The 20,301-nt window shown below is 36.9% G+C and overlaps 2 protein-coding genes across 11 annotated transcripts; both read right to left on the minus strand.

Annotated features, from left to right (window-relative positions):
- Positions 1–965: 965 nt before the first annotated feature.
- LOC131015198 (receptor kinase-like protein Xa21) lies at positions 966–9,715 on the minus strand. 2 transcript variants are annotated; one of them, XM_057943474.1, is made up of 5 exons: positions 8,774–9,714; positions 8,481–8,699; positions 6,414–8,405; positions 4,754–6,317; positions 966–1,946 (listed from the first exon to the last, which is right to left on the minus strand). In XM_057943474.1, exons 1-4 carry the CDS (start codon positions 9,693–9,695, stop codon positions 5,974–5,976), a joined length of 3,477 nt encoding a protein of 1,158 aa, XP_057799457.1. In that variant the 5' UTR covers positions 9,696–9,714; the 3' UTR covers positions 966–1,946; positions 4,754–5,973. The 2 variants fall into 2 exon arrangements, with proteins under 2 accessions (XP_057799457.1, XP_057799456.1); XM_057943473.1 differs by lacking the exon at positions 966–1,946 and having other exon boundaries at positions 5,034–5,431; positions 5,771–5,851; positions 5,967–8,405; positions 8,774–9,715.
- On the minus strand, positions 966–20,110 carry LOC131015197 (probable LRR receptor-like serine/threonine-protein kinase At3g47570). Of its 9 annotated transcripts, none has more exons than XR_009098480.1 (7): positions 19,008–20,110; positions 18,728–18,946; positions 16,649–18,640; positions 16,201–16,551; positions 16,005–16,085; positions 12,948–13,092; positions 966–1,719 (listed from the first exon to the last, which is right to left on the minus strand). XR_009098480.1 is itself a non-coding variant. In XM_057943472.1 (5 exons), exons 1-4 carry the CDS (start codon positions 20,056–20,058, stop codon positions 16,208–16,210), a joined length of 3,606 nt encoding a protein of 1,201 aa, XP_057799455.1. In that variant the 5' UTR covers positions 20,059–20,110; the 3' UTR covers positions 15,479–15,624; positions 16,201–16,207. The 9 variants fall into 9 exon arrangements, 2 of the variants coding, with proteins under 2 accessions (XP_057799455.1, XP_057799454.1); XR_009098474.1 differs by having other exon boundaries at positions 966–1,745; XR_009098477.1 differs by having other exon boundaries at positions 966–1,745; positions 16,005–16,093.
- Positions 20,111–20,301: the final 191 nt, after the last annotated feature.

The raw sequence follows: 20,301 nt of genomic DNA on the forward strand, positions 1-20,301 counted from the left end.
ATTATTGTGTTATATTGAAAAAAAACACATAACCTTTAACTAAGCAAATAATTTATTTTTTTTATTTATACTATTACAAATATGGGTGCAATAATAATATTAATAATATAATTGATAAGTGTGGAATTAATCTCAACATTAATAATATAAAAATATAAAAATAACACAAGTATTTAACGTAGTTTGATCGTTAAGATCTACGTCCACGGAGAGAAATCCGAGAGAATTTACTATTTGTGGAGTTATACAATTATAGAGTTGAATAATTATAATGAATCGGCCCCTAATTCTATACATAAGAGTCCTAATTATAAGTTATTAAGTGGACCTAGCCCTAAAGCTCATTAAACAGTGCAATTAGGCCTAAATCGTTGACATGGTTGGAGGTGCCAAGGGTGGCATTAAATTATTGTTGCAAGATAGCTAATGAATGCACCGTCAAGAAATTTATTCACCCTGTACGCCCCTTTCCTTAGCCATTGCATATTATGTCCATAATGATCGTTTAGAGTTGCAAAGTAATCCCCTATAATTAATACAAATGTTGTGCCGCTTTCAAAAAAAAAATACATATGCTTTGCCAACCTTGTGTTAGATATAATCCTTGAAAAAAGAAATTCTCATCTTCAAATTGTTCCTTTGATTTTTATTTCTTTCAATAGTAGTCATAGAGTTTCTGATTGTAGAATGTCTAATTATAGTTGAAGAAATTAGTTTAATTAAGGGTATTTCAGATAGCTCTTAATCTTGAAATTTGGGATTGGGTTTTGTTTCTTGAACAAATTATGATATTGGCTTTTCTATGATGATTCACCAATATCTGGTTTTATGAAGGGCGACCTACATTGGTTTCACATATAAATTAGTTTACGCTTGCCTGATCATATGACAAACTGATACACTCCTAATCAAATATGAGTTCTTCGAGTGAACTCTGACTCCAACAACAGAGAAAATGCTGAGAATTTCAGAACAACAACTGAGTTTTTCATTCAATGAGAAAGCAAACTAGAGTAGAGACATTAAATGGCACACAGGCCTTCGGTTAAGCTAAAAACAAACGACAGCTAGACCTGCCATAACAACAACTTTCAGAGGGAGGAGGGGACCGGTAGGTATTTTCATCCTAAAATGTAATCCTTGAGCTTGATGGGGAGTTTGGTTACTCGAGTGGGCTTGGTGCAACGTGGGCCTTCGTCTTCCTTGGTGGGGCTTGGGCTGGTAGTGTTGTCAGGTGTATCATTCCCCACCACTTCTGGAACCACCTTGTCATCAAGGTGAAACTGGGGAAAATCTCGCTTGAAATCTTCAAAATCCTCCCACGTCGAGCTCTCAGGTGGTTCGCCGGACCACTGAACCAGCACTTGGTGTCGCACCTTGCCATGAGAGAGTATGTGGCGCGATGAGCAGACTGCGATTGGGGTAATTACTGGTTGAGCTTGCACCGAATCTGGAGGCAACTGGAAAATCAACTCAGTACCATCTCCCTTAAAAGGTTTCAAGGTAGAGATGTGGAAGACGGGGTGAATGCGGCTAGTAGGCGGCAACTCCAAACGGTAAGCTACAACCCCAATCTTCTCTATGATCGTGAATGGACCATAGTATCAAAGCGCCAACTTAGGAGAACTTCGACCAGCTACTGAAGTTTGGCGATAAGGTTGTAATTTGACCAACACCTTATCCCCAACTTGGAATTCAACTTGGCGATAAAGCAATCCCCTATAATTAATACAAATGTTGTGCCGCTTTCAAAAAAAAAATACATATGTAAGCTTAATGTATGATAAAAGCATGCCTATTGATTCAACGAGAGAAAACAAGAATAAATATTTATTTATAACCTATAAATTATTTTATAAACAAGAGTGTATGGTTGACGGCAGTGGGGTTGGTTGCATTAAGGCTGACAGTATTGGAGGCGCAAAGTTTGTTAAATTATAGTAATCCTATTGGAGTATATTTGAAATGTTGCAGCAAAGTTAATTTTGTTGCCTTAGTTTCTGTTAGTTAGTTACAGCAGAGGTTAGTTAGCTACAGTAGACGGTAGTTAGCAAGTTAATTGTAATCATCTTCTTGAAGCTTCTATTTCGTTGTATAAATAGAGCAGCTTCTACATCTTGTAGATCTGATTTTCATATCCAATAAACATGAGTTCTTCATCTACAATCTACAGCCTAGTCTATTCAATATGGTATCAGAGCTTGTATGATTGAAAGTTCAATTCATCCAAAAGTTTTTCGGCAGTTTTGAAACTGCCGAAAAACTTTGAGGAAGAACTAAATGGCAAAGCTCCAGATTACACCTCCTTATATGTCTTTGGTTGCTCTTGCTTTCCTTACTTAAAACCATATAATAATCATAAGCTTCAGTTTAGGTCTTCAAAGTGCATTTTTCTAGGCTACAGTGCTCATCACAAAGGTTGTAAGTGTTTACACTCAAGTGGCAGACTTTACATAGCTGATACAGTCAAGTTTAATGAGTTTGAGTTTCCATATACATCCTTGTTTCCTTCATCTGCTTCACAGTCTCCCTCTATCCCTAGGTCACTCCCAAGTCTTTCTCCCATCATCTCAAACACTACACCTTTCTCTCCTGCCATTAGCTCTAATTCAACTGAATCTACTCCTCTCACTCCATCCACTCACACTAACACTCTCACTCATCCTCAGTCTGCTACACCTACTACTTCTCCTGACATAGGTATTCCTGCCACTACATTTCCTGATATCTCTCCTGCTTCTTCTCCTCTAGATATTTCTGTCACAGACACTTCTAATCTCTCTATTCCCTTAGCATCATATATGTCTAGTCCATCTGCTGCTGAAGCTTCCTCTCCCCCCTCTAATACTCATCCCATGGTTACACGATCTAAAAATGGTATTTTCAAACCTAAAGCATATATAGCTGTACTTGATGGACCTCCTGTTCACAAGTCTATTCCTGCTTTACCTTTGACACTGGAGGAAGCTCTGTCTCATAATGGTTGGTATGATGCTATGGCTCAAGAGTTTGATGCTATATTGGGCAAAGGCACGTGGGTACTTATTCCACCTGACCCTACTCAAAAGGTTATCAGTAATAAGTGGGTATTCAGGGTAAAACTCAATCCAGATTACACCTTAGACAAGTTGAAAGCTAGATTGGTAGCACGGGGTTTCGAACAAATGGCTGGGGTCGACTTTGTTGAAACTTTCAGTCCAGTGGTGAAAGCTTCCACTATCAGGTTAATGTTCTCACTTGCAGCAAAACATGGGTGGTCTATACAACAAACAGATGTGAATAATGCGTTTTTAAATGGAGCATTAACTGATACGATTTATATGGCTCAACCAGCTGGGTTTGAGGATCCTAAACACCCTGATTATGTTTGTAAGTTGCAGAAAGCTTTATATGGCTTGAAGCAGGCTCCTCGGGCCTGGTATGACACCCTCACTACTGAAATCTGCAGTCTTGGTTTTCAAAAGTCCACTGCTGACTTCTCCTTATTCTATCAGAAATCAGGTTCTGCCCTTACTCTAATCTTGGTATATGTTGATGATATACTAGTTACTGGTGATGATCCTATTATTGTCAACTCTGTTATTGATCATCTTCACAAGAAGTTTTCAGTTAAAAATCTTGGGGGTGTTAGCTATTTTTTGGGAATTGAAGTGCTTCATCACAGCAAGAGTTTTTACTTATGCCAACATAAGTATCTTCATGAGCTTTTGGTTAAAACAAAGATGGTTGACAGCAAATCTTGCCCTACGCCTATGCTTCCAGCTGCTAAGCTTTCCAAAACTGATGGTGAATTCTTTCCTGATCCTACTCTATACCGCAGTACTATTGGAGCATTGCAATATCTCACTATCACAAGGCCAGACATTGCCTTTTCTGTCAATAAACTAAGTCAGTTTTTGACAAATCCCACTACTGATCACTGGAATGCGTGTAAACGCCTACTTCGTTATTTGAAGGGCACTGCTTCTCTCAGATTAGCCTTTCATCCTTCCTCTTCATCTCATATTGTTGGTTTCTCAGATGCAGATTGGGCCAGCTGCCCGGATGATAGACGATCCACCGGAGGGCATTGTGTCTTCTTAGGGCCTAATCTCATTACATGGTCTGCCAAAAAGCAAGAGGTTGTGTCACGAAGTAGTGCAGAGTCCGAATATCGGAGCGTGGCTAATGCCACTACAGAAATTGTTTGGCTGCAAGCCTTATGTCACGAACTTGGCCTCCCTATCACAGCTCCTCACAAGCTTTGGTGTGATAATGTGAGTGCAATCGCTTTGGCCGAGAATCCAGTTTTTCATGCCCGCACCAAGCATATCGAGGTCGACGTTCACTACGTTCGTGACAAGGTCAAGGATGGCACTGTGGACATAGGGTATGTGCCTTCCACGGATCAATTAGCTGACATATTCACCAAACCGTTAGCTGATACACGATTCTGTATGTTACGGGAAAGGTTAAATCTTGTTGAGCTTCGCACATGATGAAGGTCTGGTTTCATGGGGGTGTATTGGAGTATATTTGAAATGTTGCAGCAAAGTTAATTTTGTTGCCTTAGTTTCTGTTAGTTAGTTACAGCAGAGGTTAGTTAGCTACAGTAGACGGTAGTTAGCAAGTTAATTGTAATCATCTTCTTGAAGCTTCTATTTCGTTGTATAAATAGAGCAGCTTCTACATCTTGTAGATCTGATTTTCATATCCAATAAACATGAGTTCTTCATCTACAATCTACAGCCTAGTCTATTCAATAAATCCACACCAGATTTTATTCTCTAATTGTGATTATGGGTAGCACAGCAACCTCCATTTTTTTTCTAAAAAAAAAGTGAAATAAATTAATTAAAAATATAAAAGGTCTCTTATTTTAGCTATGATCCAAACAAAACATTACATTAGGTCAAGACTATCACTAATATGTTTTGAATATTAAAATCAATAAAAACAAAGAAAAAACTCATATGCAACACAAGCAAATTAATAAGACACATCCCACTAAACAAAAAATTAGTTGAATAGTCAAACATAAGCCACAGAATTCACACATGCATAAACCATTTTTTATATTTCATCTGTTTATGCTAAATATTCTAAATAAATAATGCAACGAGTTAATAATTTACACACAACAACATGTAAACAATAATCTCCCAAATAAAAACAAAGAATAACATGACCACGATACCAACATACAAAAAAAAATCCACATAGCAACTGTTTTCAGTGCCTTATTCGATAATAGTATTTAATATTCCAGAAAAGTTGAGTTACACGGTAAAATTGGGGGGATATATCGAGTTTCCCTCTACATGTTCGACGGAATGCGCCAATGGGACGTCGAATTGAATTTGTGCTCGATGAGTATCACAATAAATTGCTGCTACCTTCTATGCCTTATGAAGATCGGGTTTGCGCTTCTGGGCAGCTTGATCAAGTTCGACTGCGAGCGGAATATCAAAATTTTCAGAACTCTTTTGAGAGGGGTTGTTTTAGTTGGTGAGAATGGTGAGGCAGAGGCGTTTTTCAGAAAGATTTTGCATTTAAAGCTGTGACAAAGAAGATTATATGTAAACTCAAGAACATAAAATAAGGAGGAAAGAGGGATAGAAAAACCTTGAGTATCAGTTGTTGAAATAGAAATTATATAAAAGGATAAAAACGAAAAAGAGAACCTAGCAAACCTTTCTAGCGAAAACCATATGGGAAAAACACCGGTAAAGGAAAAAAGAAGAAACAAGAAGAACGAATTAACAACGATAGGAAAAACCAACAAATTGACCAAGCCAAATTTTCCATTCTTTATGTCATCCACCTCACCACTATCTAGAGCCAAATTACTGCCTCTTCAAAATCATCAACACTACGTGCCTCATCAAAGCCACCAAATGAAGAAGACATCATTAGCTAACTTTGCGATAGAAAATTTGGGATATGATATCCTTTTAGAAATAACATAGAACTTTGAAATAGCTTACTTGAATCTCATTGGGAAAATTGACGTTTGATTTTCAGCAACTCTGCATGTGCTTGTTTCATGTTGATTCTATCCCCGGGAGAGTCCGCAGAGCATTTAAGAGCCATTTCAAGTATGGATAATACACACTGCATATTCTTGTCAATCATTTTTTCCTCCAAATTCATGACTAAGTTGGCATCTATCACTTCATGTGGGTTCTTCGAAAGAGAGAGTTCTACCCATCTCTTTAAGCTCATATCTCCGCAAAACATATCATCACTAGGCCTTTTTCTCGTAAAAGTTTCAATCAACATCACCCCGTAGCTATACACATCACACCTTGTTGAAACTAGCCCTTCCAAGCCATACTCTGGAAAGAAAAAAAAAAGCATGATGTATGCAGTAAGGAAGACATAATTAGTTGATAGAAAGTGAAGTGCAATTAATATATTTAGAGGAACTTCACCTGGAGCGATGTAACCCAATGTTGCTAGCGTGTTGGTTAACGCAAAGCTATCTCCATCGCATAACAACTTTGCTATCCCAAAGTCGCTTACATGGGCAACCATGTCTTCATCTAACAGCACATTACTAGGCTTCAAGTCGCTGTGGACAATGGGCATTGAATAACCGTGGTGAAGATACTCCAAAGCAGATGCAACATCAATCATTATATTCAATCTTTCCGTCATATTCAAGCAATAGTTGTGGGAATATAACCATTTTTCAAGGTTTCCCTTTGGCATATATTCAAGTACTAATGCCTTGAACTCTTCATTGGAGCAACTGCTTATGACGCTTGTCAGATTCCTGTGTCGAATGCTACGTAGTATCTCACATTCGATATCGAATATTCTTGAAATACCTTCTAGTTGCATATTAAACACCTTGACAACGATATCCTTCCCATTGTTAAGAATTCCTTTATAAACAGAGCAAGAACTCCCAGTGCCAAGTAAATTGCTTTCATCGAATCTTTTTGTTGCTTGCAGCAGTGCATAATAAGAGATTCTTTCCGGCACAATGAATATCGACTCATCAACTTCTCTAGTCATCTTATCTTTCCTTTTGTTTCTGACAATTATAAAGGCCAAAGAAAGTACTGAGATGAAAGCCACAACCCCGAAAACAATAAATAAAGCTCGTTCCACCTTCTTTCTCTTTGATGTGTGATTAGAAATTGAAGGGCAAATTTGGATATGGAACTTGGGGATTCCACACAATGCCTCATTACCCTTAAAAGAATCCATAGTGAAGTTTCTAAAAGAACCTCCATTAGGAATTTCTCCACTTAAACTATTGAAAGAGACATTAAAGTAGTCGAGGTGTTGAAGTGCTTCTAAAGACTTTGGGATTGAACCAGAGAGGTTGTTGTACGACAAGTCGAGATTTTCCAAACTGATCATGCTTCCCATAGACACAGGAATAGAACCTTCTAGTCTATTATTTGCCAAAGACAGATCAACCAAATTCTGCAACTTCCCAATAGTGCTAGGAATAGACTTTGACAACTGATTAATCGATAGGTTTATATAGATCGCTGCTCCTAAGTTACTCATCTCTAGAGGTAGTGACCCATTTAATGAATTTGAGGACAAGTCAAGATTGATCAAATCATTTAGGTCCCATAAGTTTGATGGTATGCTTGAATTCAACATGTTGGAGTCTAGATAAAGATTTCTTAAAGAAGAGACATTTCCCAGACATTTAGGAATTGGGCCTGAAAATTGATTCTGGCTCATAACTAAAGTATTGAGGCTGAATAGATCACATATAGCATGTGGTATTGAGCCTCCCAACCTGTTAGCAGACAAATCTAATCCTTGAAGTTCATGCAAATGTCTAATAGTTGGTGGAATATTACCAGATAACTCATTTGCCGACAACGCCAATGTCATCAAATTGCTTAGATTGCCTATTTCAACATGAATGTTGCCACTGAATTTGCAGTTGTAGGCATAGAAACTTTCGAGTAAGGAAGATAAGTTCCCGACAGAAGCAGGAATGACACCATTTAGAGGATTATTAGAAATATCCAAATAAGTTAGAGACTTGCAATTTGTCAATGAAGTAATGAAGGAAGAAGATGGTGCCTGGGTAAGATTGTTGCTGAACAGTTCAAGACTTTGAAGAAGTCTTAGTTTGCAGAGATGAGTAGGTATATAACCACTCAATTTGTTTTCAGCAAGTGAGAGAATTGTGAGTCGAGAACAGTTAGAGATGGAGTTGGGTATTGCTCCGGTGATAGAACTACTGCTAAGAAACAATCTTTCAAGAAAGGGAGAGGCATGGCATAAACGGGTTGGAAGAACCCCTGACAGAGCATTGTCGGTAAGTCCAAGACTCCGAAGAGTTGAAATGTTAAAGAGCTCATGTGGAATCGAACCACTCAAGCTGTTCGAATCTAATAATAATGTCTCCAAATGGTAAAGTTGGCCAAATGCAGTGGGAATAAGCCCTGCAAAACATGAGATTTCAAAAACACATATTGTAGCTAAACAGACCAATTTACATAAAAACTATTCTGTTGTACCTGTAAAATGGTTGTCCGAGAGGTATAACTCTGTTAGCATGGTAATATTCCCGACATCCCTTGAAAGGTTCCCTGTGAATTTGTTGCGCCCTAGATATATGGTTTGCAGAGCAGACATATTCATGAAAATATTTAAGTCAATTGAGCCCGCAATCTCATTCCGTTCAGCACCAAAAGTAACCAGACTCTGAAGATGGCCAATCTCATGTGGTAGTATTCCTGGCAAAAAAAGTGTCATAAAACTAATAAAATCTCATTTACACAAATTTATGTGATAAGAACTTGAACCATACCATTCAAATTGTTACCACCAAGAGATAAATGCTGAAGAGATGATAAGTAGCCGATTTCTGAAGGTATCTCCCCACTAAAAGAGTTGTAAGAGAGGCTCAACACCTCAAGCCGTGAACATTGGGATAGATTTGAGGGAATCGCGCCACTCAGCCGATTTTTAGAAAGATAAATCCCAGCAAGAAATGGAAGATTACTGCACATGTCTGTTGGAAGACTTCCACTCAATTCATTGTCTCTCAATGCTATAGCTACAAGGGTCGAGATGTTGAATATGGCTGATGGTATAGCACCGGAGAGATGATTGAATTGAACAACTAGAGTTTGTAGACTTTGAAGTCTCCCAAACTCTTTTGGAATTTCTCCACTTAGAGAATTGTGTGTTAAGTCAAGAAATCGTAGGTTTGTGAGGTTTGAGAGCGATTTCGGGATGGAACCTATGAAGCTGTTGTTGCGTAAATTCAAGTACTCTAATTTTGGTAACTGACCCAACATCGGAGGGATGTCTCCGGTGAAGTTGTTGAGTCGGAAAGATATGAACTTCAAACGGCGAAGGAGAGACAGCTCTTGAGGCAAATCTCCATGGAAAAGGTTGTTGGAGAGGTCGAGGGAGACGAGGAAGGAGAGGTGTCCGAGCTGCGGTGGAATGGTGGCGGAGAGAGCCATGTTGGAGAGATTCAAGGCAGCTACTCTGTGGTGGCGGAAGCTGCAAGTGACGCCAATCCAGGTGCAGACGGAGGTGGAGTTGGTCCAATTAGTTGCAAGTAAAAGAGAAGGGTCGGAGGTGATGTGTTGTTTGAGTGAAAGAAGGGCAGTTTGATCAGTTGCAAGGCTCAAAGGTTGTTTGGCTTCAGAAGAAAGCATTGGGAAGGTTATGGTAATTAGGAATGCATAAGGCAAAATGCAATAAAGCTTTTTCTCCATGGCTGCAAATTGTGACTGTATTATGATAATTAAGTCTCTAATAACTGCATCCAATAATCATCAAATATATATACACAAATATTACAAGACTTGAGAGTCTTGATGGGTGTGGCTTTTGATGTCTTTTTTGTTTTTTGTTTTTTCCGTTTGAGTCAAGTTCGTCGTTGGATGTTATTTCCATCCCTACTCTCTCGTGGTCCATACAAATGTTGGCCCGGCTGAGAAGAAGACGAAGACTTGAGGCTGAGACAAAGACAGAGACGCAGACGAAGACGAAGGTGAAGAGTTGAGACAAAGACGAAGACTTAAAAATTGTGTTCTACAGCATGAAATGAGAGGCAGTTGCCTCCTTCATGCTGTATTATATAGTTTTGAATATTTTTATTAATTAGTTGTATTATGATAATTAAGTCCCTAATAATTAACTGTATGAAATAATCATCATATATATATATATACACAAATATTACAAGAGTTTCTTGACTTGAGAGTCTTGATGGATGTGGCTTTTGATGTCTTTTTTGTTTTTTGTTTTTTCTGTTTGAGTCAAGTCCTCCTTAGATGTCGGCCCAATCACTTATAGACACTGAGACGAAGACTTGAGGGCTATATATATATATTTTGACACTATGCTACTCATCTCAGATTTCTCGAATTTTTTTGAATTATTATGGAATATTATCATCTCAATTGCAAGATGCTATAAATGGGCTATGATATGTAAAGAACTCTTATGAGGGCTATATATATGTTTTTCACAATTTCCTTCATTTTTATTTTTGAGGTGGTCTCTTTCATGGTGAAACCGGCTTCACAATAAAACTAGTTCAACATACGATCACTTATAGAGACTGAGACGACGAAGACAAAGACGAAGACTTGAGGTTGAGACAAAGACGAAGACTTAGACTTGAGGTTAAAAAAGGCCCTTCGAGAATGCCATGCAGCCGCTGCTTTCTAATTTGTGATTGCAGATTTGCATCGGACGGCTGTGGGTTGGATGTTGGGGAGTGGCGCTGAATCATGGCCGTTGGATGTCATGTTCCATTTTGCGACCACATATTGATGGATCAGTCCCTTATCGCTTGAGCACTGCAAGCGCAGCACAGCCCTTCATATAAACATCACTATTTACTTTCTAATAGATTAGATATTGTTTTAAAAAAAATTGATGAAATTAATTACGTTTATATATACGGAGATCGACTAGCATCCTCATGATTAGATTACTTCATCACATTTCTTAGTAATTTAATAATTAAAATCTTTTATTATTTTGACCCACCAAACATGTTCAAACGCAAAGTTTGTTAAATTATAGTAATCCACACGAGATTTTATTCCCTAATTGTGATTATGGGTAGCACAGCAACCTCGATATTTTTTTTTAAAATAAAAAAGTGAAATAAATTAATCAAAAATATAAAAGGTCTCTTATTTAAGCTATGATCCAAACAAAACATTACATTAGGTAAAGACTATCACTAATATTTTTTGAATATTAAAATCAATAAAAACAAAGAAAAAACTGATCATATGCAACACAAGCAAATAAGACACATCCCACTAAACAAAAAATTAGTTGAATAGTCAAACATAAGCCACAGAATTCACACATGCATAAACCATTTCTTATATTTCATCTGTTTGTGCTAAATATTCTAAATAAATATTGCAACGAGTTAATAATTTACATACAACAACATGTAAACAATAATCTCCCAAATAAAAACAAGGAGTTTTTGCAAATAAAATCACGAACAATTTTGAATTTGCAATTTTAACTTGACTTTTGAAGTGTGGCGAATTAAATCATAACCTTTTCAATTTTTACAATTTCGTCCCCTCAATTTTTTCCGGCCACCGGAGTGATGAGTTGGAGCTTATGTGGATTATTTTTTTTCCACGTAATTAATTCCTGACTAAGATTAAATTGCTGATTAAGATTAAAATAAAATCAAAACCTAATTCTTTTATTTTTCTTCTTTTTCGTCGAACTTATTTCAGTATCCCCCATTTTCCTTAAACTAGTACGCCCTCCCGTGCGATGCACGGCCACGATATATTTATTTATTTTTAAAATTTGAAATTATGTTATGAATCAAATTAATTAATAACAAAAAATATATTAATTTAAATATTAGTATTTGATTTAAAATAGTGTATAGTAATAATTTTATCAACTTAATGAGTAGGAGTATAATATTAAGTTCAATGAGTATTGTATAATAATAATAATTAAATTTACCGAAAGTTTTTTGTTATTGATTATTATTTTCTATTAAAATTAAAATTAATAAATACTTTTATAATATTGTCTCGATATTTGTTGATAATTGTGCATTATATTTTTTAATTAATATTTTTAATTTAAATATATTTATGTATGCTTTGATAAAATAATTCAACAAATAAATATTATATTTTTTTAATCAAAAGATAAGAGAAGATATATAAATTTTGTAGGAGAAGGAGATACAAATAGAAATAATATAATAACAAAATAAGGAGAAAGAGAAAAAAATAAAGAATATTGTAAAAGAGATAGGAGAGAGAAAAATAATCACTTTAAAATTTTAAATTATAATAAATTATTTATTTCAAATTCATATTTAATGAATTTTAAATCAAATTGAAGATCTTGTCATGATCTTTAACTTAAGATACACATCAAATATATTTTTATAAAAGACGAAAAAGAAGTGAAATAAAAGAATTAGGTTTTGATTTTATTTTAATCTTAGTCAGCAATTTAATCTTAGTTAGAAATTAATTACATGGAAAAAAATAATCCACATAAGCTCCAACTCATCACTCCGATGGCCGGAAAAAATTGAGGGGATGAAATTGCAAAAATTGAAAAGGTGATGATTTAATTCGCCACACTTTAAAAGTCACGTTAAAATTGCAAATTTAAAATTGTTCGTGATTTTATTTACAAAAACCCCTAAAAACAAAGAATAACATGACCACAATACCAACATACAAAAAACAAATCCATATAGCAACTGTTTTCAGTGCCTTATTCGATAATAATTTATTTAATATTCCAGAAAAAACAACTGCATATTCAACACAACTTTCTTTTTAGTAGATGAACCTCCACATGTTCCTGGTGCATAACCAACAATTAATGGTGTCAGGAAAATACAAGGAATTACTACTATTTTATTAAACAGAGATCCCAATAATGTGTCGAAAACAAAAGAATAACAAATTGTTGAGTTACACGGTAAAGTTGGGGGGAAATACCGAGTTGCCTCTACATGTTCGACGGAATGCGCCAATGGGACGTCGAATTGAATGTGTGCTCGATGAGTATCACAATCAATTGCTGCTACCTTCTATGCCGTGTGAAGATCGGGTTTGCGCTTCTGGGCAGCTTGATCGAGTTCGGCTGCGAACGGAATATCAAAATTTACAGAACTCTTTTGAGAGGGGTTGTTTTAGTTGGTGAGAATGGTGAGGCAGAGGTGTTGTTCAGAAAGATTTTGCCTTTAAAGCCACAAAGAAGATTATATGTAAACTCAAGAACATAAAATATGGAGGAAAGAGGGATACAAAAACCTTGAGCATCAGTAGTTGAAATATAAATCTATATCTATATCTATACTATACTAATAGAAAAAATGCCTACGTACTCTATGGGATAACTTGTGGATTGCCTATTTTACCCCTATTACATATTTTATATTATATTAATATAATCATATTATTATCTTAGATTTAATGAATAATTCAACCGATAATCATGGGCTTAGCGGAATTTATTTAATCAATTATGTTTATCCAATCGATTGTAATCCTTCTGAGTACTGTAGCAATTACGATATAGCTACAATTTTCCCCTCAATGCAAGATAGCTAGATTCAACTAATTCCTCATCAACCCTGTATGATAAAAGAAATTCTCATCTTCAAATTGTTCCTTTGATTTTTATTTCTTTCAATATTAGTCATGGAGTTTATGATTGTAGAATGTTTAATTATAGTTGAAGAAATTAGTTTAATTAAGGGTATTTCAGATAGCTCTTAATCTTGAAATTTGGGATTGGGTTTTGTTTCTTGAACAAATTATGATATTGGCTTTTCTATGATGATTCGCCAATATCTGGTTTTATGAAGGGCGACCTACATTGGTTTCACTTATAAATTAATTTATGCTTGCCTGATCATATGACAAACTGATACACTCCTAATCAACTATGAGTTCTTCGAGTGAACTCTGACTCCAACAACAGAGAAAATGCTGAGAATTTCAGAACAACAACTGAGTTTTTCATTCAATGAGAAAGCAAATTAACTAGAGTAGAGACATATTAAATGGCACACAGGCCTTCGGTTAAGCTAAAAACAAACGACAGCTAGACCTGCCATAACAACAACTTTCAGAGGGAGGAGGGGACCAGTAGGTATTTTCATCCTAAAATGTAATCCTTGAGCTTGATGGGGAGTTTGGTTACTCGAGTGGGCTTGGTGCAACGTGGGCCTTCGTCTTCCTTGGTTGGGCTTGGGCTGGTAGTGTTGTCAGGTGTATCATTCCCCACCACTTCTGGAACATCCTTGTCCTCAAGGTGAAACTGGGGAAAATCTCGCTTAAAATCTTCAAAATCCTCCCACGTCGAGCTCTCAGGTGGTTCGCCGAACCACTGAACCAGCACTTGGTGTCGCACCTTGCCATGAGAGAGCATGTGGCGCGATGAGCAGACTGCGATTGGGGTAATTACTGGTTGAGCTTGCACCGAATCTGGAGGCAACTGGCAAATCAACTCAGTACCATCTCCCTTAAAAGGTTTCAAGGTAGAGATGTGGAAGACGGGGTGAATGCGGCTAGTAGGCGGCAACTCCAAACGGTAAGCTACAGCCCCAATCTTCTCTATGATCGTGAATGGACCATAGTATCGAAGTGCCAACTTAGGAGAACTTCGACCAGCTACTGAAGTTTGACGATAAGGTTGTAATTTGACCAACACCTTATCCCCAACTTGGCGATAAAGCAATCCCCTATAATTAATACAAATGTTGTGCCGCTTTCAAAAAAAAAAATACATATGTAAGCTTAATGTATGATAAAAGCATGCCTATTGATTCAACGAAAGAAAACAAGAATGAATATTTATTTATAACCTTATAAATTATTTTATAAACAAGAGTGTATGGTTGACGGCAGTGGGGTTGGTTGCATTAAGGCTGACAGTATTGGAGGCGTTCATGTTCAAACGCAAAGTTTGTTAAATTACAGTAATCCACACCAGATTTTATTCTCTAATTGTGATTATGGGTAGCACAGCAACCTCCATTTTTTTTTCTAAAAAAAAGTGAAATAAATTAATTAAAAATATAAAAGGTCTCTTAATTTAGCTATGATCCAAACAAAACATTACATTAGGTAAAGACTATCACTAATATGTTTTGAATATTAAAATCAATAAAAACAAAGAAAAAACTCATATGCAACACAAGCAAATTAATGAGACACATCCCACTAAACAAAAAATTAGTTGAATAGTCAAACATAAGCCACAGAATTCACACATGCATAAACCATTTTTTATATTTCATCTGTTTATGCTAAATATTCTAAATAAATAATGCAACGAGTTAATAATTTACATACAACAACATGTAAACAATAATCTCCCAAATAAAAACAAAGAATAACATGACCACGATACCAACATACAAAAAAAAATCCACATAGAAACTGTTTTCAGTGCCTTTTCCGATAATAGTATTTAATATTCCAGAAAAGTTGAGTTACGCGGTAAAATTGGGGGGATATACCGAGTTGCCCTCTACATGTTCGACGGAATGCGCCAATGGGACGTCGAATTGAATGTGTGCTCGATGAGTATCACAATAAATTGCTGCTACCTTCTATTCCGTGTGAAGATCGGGTTTGCGCTTCTGGGAAGCTTGAGCAAGTTCGGCTGCGAGCGGAATATCAAAATTTTCAGAACTCTTTTGAGAGGGGTTGTTTTCGTTGGTGAGAATGGTGAGGCAGAGGCGTTTTTCAGAAAGATTTTGCATTTAAAGCTGTGACAAAGAAGATTATATGTAAACTCAAGAACATAAAATAAGGAGGAAAGAGGGATAGAAAAACCTTGAGTATCAGTTGTTGAAATAGAAATTATATAAAAGGAGAAAAACGAAAAAAGAAAACCTAGCAAACCCTTGAAAGCACAAGGATACTAACTAAGGACCGACCATCATTAAAACCTTTCTGGCGAAAATCCAATGGGAAAAACACAAAAGAAAAAAAAAACAAGAAGAACGAATTAACAACGATAGGAAAAACCAACAAACGGACCAAGCCAAATTTTCCATTCTTTATGTCATCCACCTCACCACTATCCAGAGCCAAATTACTGCCTCTTCAAAATCATCAACACTGCGTGCCTCATAAGAGCCACCAAATGAAGAAGACACCATTAGCTAACTTTGCGATAGAAAATTTGGGATATGATATCCTTTTAGAAATAACATAGAACTTTGAAATAGCTTACTTGAATCTCATTGGGAAAATCGACTTTTGATTTTCAGCAACTCTGCATGTGCTTGTTTCATGTTGATTCTATCCCCGGGAGAGTCCGCAGAGCATTTAAGAGCCAATTCAAGTATGGATGATACACACTGCATATTCTTGTCAATCATTTCTTTTTCCCAATTCATGACTAAGTTGGCATCTATCAGTTCATCTGGGTTCTCCAAAAGTGAGAGTTCCACCCATCTCTTTAAGCTCATATCTCCGCAAAACATATCATCACTAGGCCTTTTTCTCGTAAAAGTTTCAATCAACATCACCCCGTAGCTATACACATCACACCTTGTTGAAACTAGCCCTTCCAAGCCATACTCTGGAACAACAAAAATCATGATGTATGCAGTAAGGAAGACACAATTAATTGATTGAAAGTGAAGTGCAATAAATATATTTAGAGAAATTAACTTCACCTGGAGCGATGTAACCCAATGTTGCTAGCGTGTTGGTTAACACAAAGCTATCTCCATCGCATAACAACTTTGCTATCCCAAAGTCGCTTACATGGGCAACCATGTCTTCATCTAACAGCACATTACTAGGCTTCAAGTCGCTGTGGACAATGGGCATTGAATAACCGTGGTGAAGATACTCCAAAGCAGATGCAACATCAATCATTATATTCAATCTTTCCATCATATTCAAGCAATAGTTGTGGGAATATAACCATTTTTCAAGGTTTCCCTTTGGCATATATTCAAGTACTAATGCCTTGAACTCTTCATTGGAGCAACTGCCTATGACGCTTGTCAGATTCCTGTGTCGAATGCTACGTAGTATCTCACATTCGATATCAAATATTCTTGAAATACCTTCTAGCTGCATATTAAACACCTTGACAACGATATCCTTCCCATTGTTAAGAATTCCTTTATAAACAGAGCAAGAACTCCCAGTGCCAAGTAAATTGCTTTCATCGAATCTTTCTGTTGCTTGCAGCATTTCATAATAAGAAATTCTTTCCGGCACAATGAATATCGACTCATCAACTTCTCTAGTCATCTTATCTTTCCGTTTGTTTCTGACAATTATAAAGGCCAAAGAAACAACTGAGATGAAAGCCACAACCCCGAAAACAATAAATGAAGCTCGTTCCACCTTCTTTCTCTTTGATGTGTGATTAGAAATTGAAGGGCAAATTTGGACATGGAACTTGGGGATTCCACACAATGCCTCATTACCCTTAAAAGAATCCATAGTGAAGTTTCTAAAAGAACCTCCATTAGGAATTTCTCCACTCAAACTATTGAAAGAGACATTAAAGTAGTCGAGGTGTTGAAGTGCTTCTAAAGACTTTGGAATTGAACCAGAGAGGTTGTTGTATGACAAGTCGAGATTTGCCAAACTGATCATGCTTCCCATAGACACAGGAATAGAACCTTCTAGTCTATTATTTGCCAAAGACAGATCAACCAAATTCTGCAACTTTCCGATATTCCTTGGAATTGACCCTGACAACTGATTCATTGCTACATTTATATAGATGGCTGCGCCTAAGTCACTCATCTCTAGAGGTAGTGACCCATTTAATGAATTTGAGGACAAGTCTAATTTGATCAAATCTTTTAGGCCCCATAAGCTTGATGGTATGCTAGAATTCAAAATGTTGGACTCTAGACCAAGATTTCTTAAAGAAGAGACATTTCCCAGACATTTAGGAATTGGGCCTGAAAATTGATTCTGGTTCATGAATAAAGTATTGAGGCTGAATAGATCACATATAGCATGTGGTATTGAGCCTTTCAACATGTTATCTTGAAGATCTAATCCTTGAAGTTCATGCAAATGGCTTATAGTTAGTGGAATATTACCAGATAACTCATTTGCTGACAACGCCAATGTCATCAAATTGCTTAGATTGCCTATTTCAGCAGGAATGCTGCCACTGAATTTGCAGTTGTAGGCATAGAATCTTTCGAGTGAGGAAGATAAGTTCCCGACAGAAGCTGGAATGACACCATTTAGAGGATTATCAGAAATTGACAAAGTAGTTAGAGACCTACAATTTGTCAATGAAGTAATGAAGGAAGAAGATGGTGCCTGGGTAAGATTGTTGCTGAACAGCAGAAGACTTTGAAGAAGTCTTAGTTTGGCAAGATGAGTAGGTATATAACCACTGAATTTGTTCTCATTAAGTGAGAGGTTCATAAGTTGAGAACAGTTAGAGATGGAGTTGGGTATTGCTCCGGTGATAGAATTACTGCCAAGATAAAGTTGTTCAAGAAAGGGAGAGGCATGGCATAAATGGGTTGGAAGAACCCCTGACAGAGCATTGCCGACAAGTGAAAGAATCCGAAGAGTTGAAATGTTAAAGAGCTCATGTGGAAGCGAACCACTCAAGGTGTTCGATGATAAGTCTAATGTCTCCAAATGGTAAAGTTGGCCAAATTCAGTAGGAATAATCCCTGCAAAACATGAGATTTCAAAACTGTAGCTAAAAACACATATTGCAGCTGAACAGACCAATTTACATGAAAATTACTCCGTCGTACCTGTAAAATGGTTTTCCTGGAGCTGTAAATTTGTTAGCATGGTAATATTCCCGACATCCCTTGAAAGGTTCCCCACAAATTTGTTGCGCCATAGATATATGCTTTGCAGAGAAGAGATATTCATGAAAATATTGAAATCAATTGAGCCCGCAATCTCATTCTTTTCAGCACCAAAAGTAACCAGACTCTGAAGATGGCCAATCTCATGTGGTAGTATTCCTGGCAAAAAAAAAGTGTCATGAAATTACTCACATTTATGTGATAAGAACTAGAGCCATACCATTCAAATTGTTGTCACCAAGAGCTAACACTTGAAGAGATGTTAAGTAGCCGATTTCTGAAGGTATCTCCCCACTAAAAGAGTTTACAGAGAGGCTCAACAACTCAAGCCGTGAACATTGGGATAGATTTGTGGGAATCGCGCCACTCAATTGATTGACAGAAAGATAAATCTCAGCAAGAAATGGAAGATTACTGCACATGTCTGTTGGAAGACTTCCGCTCAATTCATTGTATGACAATGCTATAGCTACAAGGGTCGAGATGTTGAATATGGCTGATGGTATTGCACCGGAGAGATGATTGTATTCAATATACAGAGTTTGTAGACTTTGAAGTCTTCCCAACTCTTTTGGAATTTCTCCACTCAATTCATTGTATGTGAAGGCCATAGATACAAGGGTCGAGATGTTGAATATGGCTGATGGTATAGCACCGGAGAGATGATTAGATTGAACATACAGAGTTTGTAGACTTTGAAGTCTTCCCAACTCTTTTGGAATTTCTCCACTTAGAGAATTGTAAGTTAAGTCAAGAAATTGTAGGCTTGTGAGGTTTGAGAGCGATTTTGGGATGGAACCTATGAATCTGTTGTTGCGTAAATTCAAGTACTCTAATTTTGGTAACTGACCCAACATCGGAGGGATGTCTCCGGTGAAGTTGTTGAGTCGGAAAGATATGAACTTCAAACGGCGAAGGAGAGACAGCTCTTGAGGCAAATCTCCATGGAAAAGGTTGTTGGAGAGGTCGAGGGAGACGAGGAAGGAGAGGTGTCCGAGCTGTGGTGGAATGGTGGCGGAGAGAGCCATGTTGGAGAGATTCAAGGCAGCAACTCTGTGGTGGCGCAAGCTGCAAGTGACGCCAATCCAGGTGCAGACGGAGGTGGAGTTGGTCCAATTAGTTGCAAGTAAAAGAGATGTATGTTTGAGTGAAAGAAGGGCAGTTTGATCAGTTGCAAGACTCAGAGGTTGTTTGGATTCAGAAGAAAGCATTGGGAAGGTTATGGTGATTAGGAATGCATACAGCAAAATGCAAGAAAGCTTTTTCTCCATGGCTGCAAATTGTGATTGTATTATGATAATGAAGTCGCTAATAACTGCATCCAATAATCATCACATATATATACACAAATTAATGGAAGACTTGGTTGACTTGAGAGTCTTGATGGGTGTGGCTTTTGAGTCAAGTCGTCCATACAAATTAATGGAAGACTTGAGGTTGTGGACTACAAATGTGGGCCCCAGTCACTACAAATTAATGGACTTAATCATGATTCAAATCCTATTTTTCTTCGT

Source organism: Salvia miltiorrhiza, chromosome 3 (assembly GCF_028751815.1).
Source record: "Salvia miltiorrhiza cultivar Shanhuang (shh) chromosome 3, IMPLAD_Smil_shh, whole genome shotgun sequence".
Classification (NCBI taxonomy): domain Eukaryota; kingdom Viridiplantae; phylum Streptophyta; class Magnoliopsida; order Lamiales; family Lamiaceae; genus Salvia; species Salvia miltiorrhiza.